General features: G+C 39.4%; 1 protein-coding gene across 2 annotated transcripts in view; it reads right to left on the bottom strand.

The window, feature by feature from the left end:
* Window positions 1-854: 854 nt before the first annotated feature.
* The window catches only part of UGDH (UDP-glucose 6-dehydrogenase), a 15,484-nt gene continuing 9,088 nt past the window's right edge, over window positions 855-7,250 (bottom strand). For both annotated transcript variants that reach the window (XM_010144903.1, XM_010144904.1), the window contains 5 exons: window positions 6,078-6,208; window positions 5,247-5,380; window positions 4,061-4,152; window positions 3,865-3,975; window positions 855-1,143 (listed from right to left, as the gene is read on the bottom strand). In XM_010144903.1, the coding sequence (XP_010143205.1) occupies window positions 1,033-1,143; window positions 3,865-3,975; window positions 4,061-4,152; window positions 5,247-5,380; window positions 6,078-6,208 (579 nt within the window). In that variant the 3' untranslated portion in view covers window positions 855-1,032. The remainder of the gene's footprint in view (window positions 1,144-3,864; window positions 3,976-4,060; window positions 4,153-5,246; window positions 5,381-6,077; window positions 6,209-7,250) is intronic.

Below are 7,250 nucleotides of genomic sequence, written 5' to 3'. Positions count from 1 at the left end.
CTAATTGAGGTAGCAAGCCGACTAACTTATGGGGCTGAATTTTAATTTAATAATTTAACAGCAGAGAATAATTTTTGCAGATTAAGAGAGCTGCTTTCAGATGAAGTATATAAGCAGAACAGAAGGAAAAAGGTAACCATCAGGTAGCTTCGAAGGCAATATTTACTTTTTACTTGGACTGTCACCAAATTAAGGTAACCTTCTTAAATTCAATGTCCGAACAAGCAGAATGTTCCTCTGCTGAAGACAGGTTGGGCTGTATGGCTGTAACGTAGGAAAAGCTTGCCCCAGGAATCCCTTTAGATCAATAATTTGTGGCTTCACATGGAATATAGGCAAGGCAACCAACAAATCAAAAGTGAAGATCTGCCAGTGGGTCAGTTTATAGCTGGCAGCCCACTGTCATTCATTACATGATAGATGCCTGCAGAACTATCTGGCCTCCAAACAGATGCAATTTAGACTGTGTCAGTACCAACTGATCCCAGCCAAGATTGGGGTATTATTTTTATTATTATTGTTGCAGTCAGCTCTATTTTAGGGGTCAACCCAAATCCTACTAAATTCACTTAGAACTTATCTTTTTTACTTCAGTGTCAGTTAGAGCAAGGATTTAACGGGGCAAAGAATTACTCCAAAAGAAAATGAGAAGTTGGTGAGGCCAAAGTTCCTGACTGCTGTCCATAGCTTGACTAAAGTTCAATAAAAAAAGAGATATTCTACTTTTCCTTTCATATCACTTGAAACATTAAAGTGCAGTTTAGGAACATTTCTGGAAACAGAAGTCTGCAGTTTGAGGGTAACTTTTCCACTTAAAAGATGATTCATTATTAAAAACATGTTTGTACCATGATTCAGTAACCAAAAAAATCGCTATAAAAATAGATTTGAAAATAGAGTGAATTCACAAGTACTAGGTACCATTTCTAGTGTAAAATTGGTTTATGAAAAATATCTTTCCTTAAAAAAAGTGTAGGCTTACAGAGTTATCACTAAGAACATCCACATAATTCCTTTGGTACCTAATCAACATTATACTCTAGGCTTTTTGACAGGTGGGTCCTGCAGGCTGAACTTCGGAATTTCACACGAAGAAGCAAAAGGAATTCTTTTGGCTGACACCTTCTTCCCAATTGTTTCAATCTGAAAGAGAAGCACATTTAACAAGTGGGTATGGCAAGCTAACATAATTGTGTCAGCCTATGAGAAGTCTACAAATTAAACCAAATCCAGAACCATAACTAAACTTCATGTACAGGAGAATAATATAAGCGACAAAGCACAGTGTCCCCAGGCACAGTTTCTGGGATTGGAATTGCAAAGAGTTTTGTTGGTGTGGTTTTTTTAATTAGCCTTTCACAGGTGCCTGCCTTGCCTATTTAAAGCTGCATCTTGCTAATTGGAATATTCACATATCTTAGCTTCCATAAGACTATCAGCACAAATACTATAAAATGTTTCTGGGTTTTCAAAGAATGTGGGTTTGACTTCTTCTGTGCAAAAACTTATACCCAGTTGATTAGAATAGAAGCAGCTTTTCCCCTTCCATAATGCAGTGAGTTGTTTTGTTAACAATACAACTCTGAAAGGCTAAAGGCAGCCAACTCTATATAAGAGAAAGCATGTAACAAAGCCAACACCCACATAAGCCAGGTGCTGCAGAACTCAAAGAGCAAGACAGGCTCCCCTAATTTCTAAGTCAGACTAATGTAAATCATTAAAAACAGAGCTCATGGAGGACAAAACACCAAAAAACACCACAGTTCACCCAGAAAATAAAGAAAGCTGTAGCCTTCCCCTTGAGTAAGAGGTGTAGGTCAGATGCAAAGCACCAAAAGACAAAATACACCAGCTATTATAAATTTAAAAGATATTTGAATAATGTATTCTAGACAGATGTCTGAGTTAATTCTGAAAAGAGCTGTTTGAACAGTCATATGACCTGTATGTACCATATTTGCCCATAACAGTTTCAACTGACTGGCTGAATTTACATGAGCCTGTTCACAAACAGTAGGAATGACTGTGTGTAAACAGGGGAAAAAAATACTGAAAGAAAGCCTACAGTCATTACGCGAGGAATCACAGTACTCAGGAGTACACAGAATGAACCACAACTGAAACGTGCACATGATCCGTTTTGTAAATTTTGTTCTGATCCTGTCTGGCTGAGATGCTTCTATCAGATTACTTGGATTTGGCAGTTTTAGTATTAGTAAAATTCTGTCTATGCTAGAAGTGCTTCAAGCTCTTCAAATCAAGGCTTACTCTGCTTCCACTGCTGGACACCCGAGCAGATTTTTCTCTCAAATCAGAAATTACTTTGCCTAGAATTACAGAGCTTCACATTCCTAAGCTTCCAGTGTGGAAACAGGCTATAATTGAAACAGTAGATGTGTTTGAAGTTCTTTAAACTCCAGTTTGAGGAAAAATTAACAGCTCAAATTCATTTGGATTCCACATAATGGAATTGTTATTGTCATCAGGCTCTATGAAATAGCTTTTAATGAGGGCAGTTAAAAAGACTGAGAATTAAGTTTTTGGTTTATCCATTTAAGGCAAAACCCTTTTTATTATCTTATACAGAGAATACAGGTCAATTGTTGAATGCCTTTGTAATGCTAATCTAAAATGAAAAATCTGGATGACAAACTGAATTCTGGATGACAAACTCAAATTCTTTAAAAATTCAACTAGAATTGCATACAAAAGTCACCCAAGAGCTATGAAACACAAAGAAAGGTACAGTCTCTGATTTGGAAAGTCTTTAAGCCACAGACTTCAGAAGAAAAGTTCCTAGGAGAAATATCACACTGGTTATAATTTGATATATGATTTGCTATTAGCTTAGCAAAATGCTTAGCTAAGAAGTTAAGCATTTACTTCTGGGTCCTCTTTTGAAAACAAACACCATTGATTAATATCAGCCAGAAGATCAAAACACAAAGGACTACTCAATCATCTCCTCCAGCCTCCCATGTAACACATTAGCATTTCACCAACTTATCTTCAGATACATCTTTGTGTACAATGCTTTCCTGTCCAGTGTCAGCCAGCCCTGTTGTACATACCTCTGGGTGAAGAGTCCAAAACTCCTTAGTCTGTCCAAGTGGAGGATCTCACTGGCTGATAAACATTTTGCTACCTGCATTACACCTTGTCTGACTTCAAGGTTCATGCCTTAGGAAAACCTGCCTATGTCTTTTGTGAAGAGCAAAAAGGGTTTTTACAGCTTACATTTACTTCTGAAGGAAGCATGTTTCAGCTATCCTGTTACTGTCAATTTTAAATACTGCTTTTTTGTTTGGTGGTATTAAAGTTTGCAGGTAGGATCTGTGGCATAGGTTATAATATACACCAAATGCTAAAGCTTAGCCCTTTTGATAGGAGGTAGCAAAGACTGCAGGACTTGAGGAAGCCATGGAGGGCTAGTTTTGGAGTCCAATATCCTGCTGATTACCTAGAATGAATTTAGGAGTGAGATTTAGCAAGTTTTTTTGCTTCTACCTCATAACTGCATAATTTTCCTGGTCCAAGGAAGAGCAGAACAGCATTCACGTTTAAGTACAGCTGTAAACCTAACAAGTTTTTTCCAACCTAAATGATCCCGTTATTCTAAGGCATACATATGCTGCTGAATGTTGATGGCATTGTCTGATGTAGCTTGGATTTTAACAGAGCATTGGTCTATGAAAATAAGATAATGGAAGAAGACAGCACTAGTGAAGAGACTTAAGCAGCTGGGTTTAGATTTAAATCCTTGCCTGAAGAGGTTTCTCTTGCTACTCAGGAAGAAGAGAGAGAACAAGAGGTAAGAGAGCAAAAGGAAAGAAACATAAGAAGCAGCACCACCCAGCTGATTACCTGGAAGCCAATGACTTGTAGCTCATTGTGAAGATCATCTAGAACTCTCCTACCATCAAATATAAATGCAGGCTTCAGCATCTTCTTATGAATACGTTCATAATCCAACTCCTGTAAAGGACAATTCAAGCAGGCAGAATAAATAAGCAGCATAACATTCCCTCTTTCTTTAGTTTAAACTGAAGACAACTTTTACCTTAAACATGTCCCATTCAGTGCAAATTACAAGGGCGTGAGCTCCATCACAGGCTTCATAGGGATCTTCACTGATAGTGACCAACCGAGACACTGTAACAGAAGGAAAATTAAGTTTTATTCTGCACACAGCTTTAGCATCAATCTGGTGCTCCCCTGGCAAATGAGTCTCATTCCTTGCCCTACACAAACAAGAAGTTAAGTCACTCACCTACAGATATTTTCTGTCAAGACATTTGTCACTTCAATTTCACTTATTTTAAATGAAAGCAGCTTGTACCTGGCATCTGAATAGAGTCAGACCACTTAAAAGTTTAAACATAAGCATTCAAACTTGATTTAAACAGGCAAGAGCATCTCCAGAATTAGAAGTTACTATGGAGAGTTCTAATGCCAGCTCTCACAAAAGTCATCACCTGTACAACAGCAGCATGTCACAGTTCCTAGGTAACACTCAGTTCACACTAGAGAAGATACACATGGCTCACAAGGGGCTGCTTTCATCCTCTGCCTGCCTCAGCAGCTGCCTAGAGGTGACTGTCCCCTCCCCCTCTAATTCAAGGGCATGTCAAATATACCCTTCACTCTTCATCACAGCTCATTTTCCTCCATTCTCTTCACCTTTAGAAGCCTTATCTACCCTTCTGCTGCATCCATCATCTCCATTCTTCCCCTCCTCAATAAGAAAACAAACATCTCACCTAAGCCCTGCTTCTCCCCAAGATAGTTCTAAGCATAGGTATAGGCTTAAGGGAACAAATTAATTTTGAAGTTATACGGAGGAAAGCAGAATAATCTACAGTAAATTACAGAATTATTTCTTTATTTCTATTATTTTAGATATGCAAGCAAGAGCTAAGGTAAGATAGGACTCAGGACACAAAGCCAGTCACAGAACAATGCTAATCTCTCCTACTTCTGGACATTCTTCTTTCTCTTCCTTTTAATTACGTGGAGAGAATTATTTGCATGTACTCAAATACTTATCAAATGAAAATACACAATAGTACAGAATTACCATTTAGCTATAAAAGGGAAAGGGAGAAGAGTTACAGTAATCCTCTGAGCTATGACAGCATGTCATTCCCATGGTAGAAGTGGGAAAGTAGATTTATAGTATTTAGAAAGACCTTGTATATTTTGAGATTAAGGTGGGGAAAAAAAAAGCTTTACATGAGCATTCTTACCTTGGTTATCTTCTGAGACACCTGGATGTGAGAGATCCAAGACGATTTGTTCCTTAGGTACTTTAGGATCATAGATATGGAGCTTTGCTCCTTCATCCATTAAATACTTGCTAATGTAGATACTGGATGACTCTCTAGGGAAGTGAATAAATCGGAGAATGAGGTGGCATGTTTTAAGTAATGGAAGTCTTCAAGCATCATGACATGCAACACCAGTTTTTACACCAGTTTTACATTAAACAGCTTGGTGGCAATCCATACCAGCAGCACGCTTGAAATCTTGAGGGACACCAAAGAGAGTAATATGAAAAAACGAGTTTACATCTCTTGCTGAATCATGCAAGAGAGATACTGAGGCCCAGCACTCCTATTGACCACAATACTAACAAGGCCTCAAGCTTATAAGCATTACCCACAAACAGTAGTTTGGAGAATTGTATCAAGTTTGATCTTCACTGGAAAACAGAATTAACTGCTTTTGGGAAACAAAGCTGAAACTTTGGCTTCACAGAGCAATTTAGAACCATTTGTGAAAATGTTTCCATTCTTTTCTGTGGATAATGTAAGGACTCAAAATCTTTGCTAATTCAAGTTAATAATAGTTATCTGCCCTAGCTTCCAAATGATTCAGGTATGAATTGACCTCTTGACCTCTACGATTGTCTCGCCTGTTTAAGAAAGACCAATCCGTGTTGCAAACTCAGTCACAAGAGGTTAAGGGTCCTATATGTGATCTGTTTTTATTAATACAGTTCAACTGGGTGGGTTTAGCTGCATAGCCGGTGACAAGCATATGGAATCCACATTAGTGAACTGAATTCATTTTCTTACCTTGTGTCCCCAGTATCTTTTTTGAATGCAAACCCTAAAATAGCAATCTTCTTATCGGTGACAGTATTAAACAAGCTGTCAATAATGCGGGAAGCAAATCTTCTTCTCTGATAATCATTCATGTCTATTACCTGAAATTATATAAACACGATAGTACAGAAGTGAGCCATTTTAAACTACAGGCAGATTCTACTAACACTCAAGCCAAGCTACCCACACGTAAGTTTAACAGACGATTGAGAGAAAGCCAAGTATTTTTACTCAGTATTGTAAGTAATCCAAAGTTAATTTATCAATTTCCAAGACAAATCCTATTTTAATCAGTGACTGTAAATGCAAATACACATGTACTACCATGAATTATCTTGTTCAAAGGCTAAGATTTCAGATTGCTTTTCTTTAAATCTACAGCTTACTGTATTCTAGGCAGAAACACAGAAAGCAGTTTCAGTGTTAATACTTGATGTCACATGGACATCCCATTGCCAGACCTACACTTCCTCACATGCCATGTGTAACACCTTGTCCCGGTTTGAGCTAAACTTCCTGGTTTGAGCTGAAACTTCCTTCTTTTGGATAATGGACAAATTGAATTATTCCATGCAAGTGTGATGATTCTGCATTTAATTGGTTAAGAGAGTCAGGTGCAGTGTTACGTGTCAAGGCTTTAAAAATGCAGCAGCCAGGAGGAGTGTCCTCTCTCGGACTTCCAGACCCCATGAGGGGACCCCTCCCCCCAGACTGCTGGCTGCCGAAACCAGGCCTGCTCGGCCCGACCAGCCGAAAGCCTGAGGGTCTGCCTGCACCCCCGGATCACCCATCAAACTCCCGGGCAGCGGCACGCAGGGAGCCCTCCCACGAACGGACCTGCCAGGCCAAGAGCAGCCTGAGACCAAGCCGAGGCCTGAAGGCCTGCACCTCGGGATCGCCTGAGAACTACAGGCTATAGACTCCGAACTGCACTCGCCGGGAGTTCTCGTCTGAATTGGGTGAGAATAATCAAACTCCCTGAACTCTGTGTTGTACCGAGAGGTTTTTCTTTCCCTCTGCTTAAAATCGGCTGCCCATCGGCACTGGCCCTTCCTGGCGCGAGAAGAATTCTGCTCCTCGCTGGGACAGCGGAGCGAACCAAGGTTTTTGCACTCTTATCTCGTCATTTGGCTGCCTGCTGAA

The sequence above is a fragment of the Buceros rhinoceros genome, unplaced genomic scaffold, assembly GCF_000710305.1.
Source record: "Buceros rhinoceros silvestris isolate BGI_N320 unplaced genomic scaffold, ASM71030v1 scaffold7511, whole genome shotgun sequence".
NCBI classification, from domain to species: domain Eukaryota; kingdom Metazoa; phylum Chordata; class Aves; order Bucerotiformes; family Bucerotidae; genus Buceros; species Buceros rhinoceros.
Note: the sequence above shows the minus strand (reverse complement) of the source record. Positions and strands in the feature narration are given on the sequence as shown.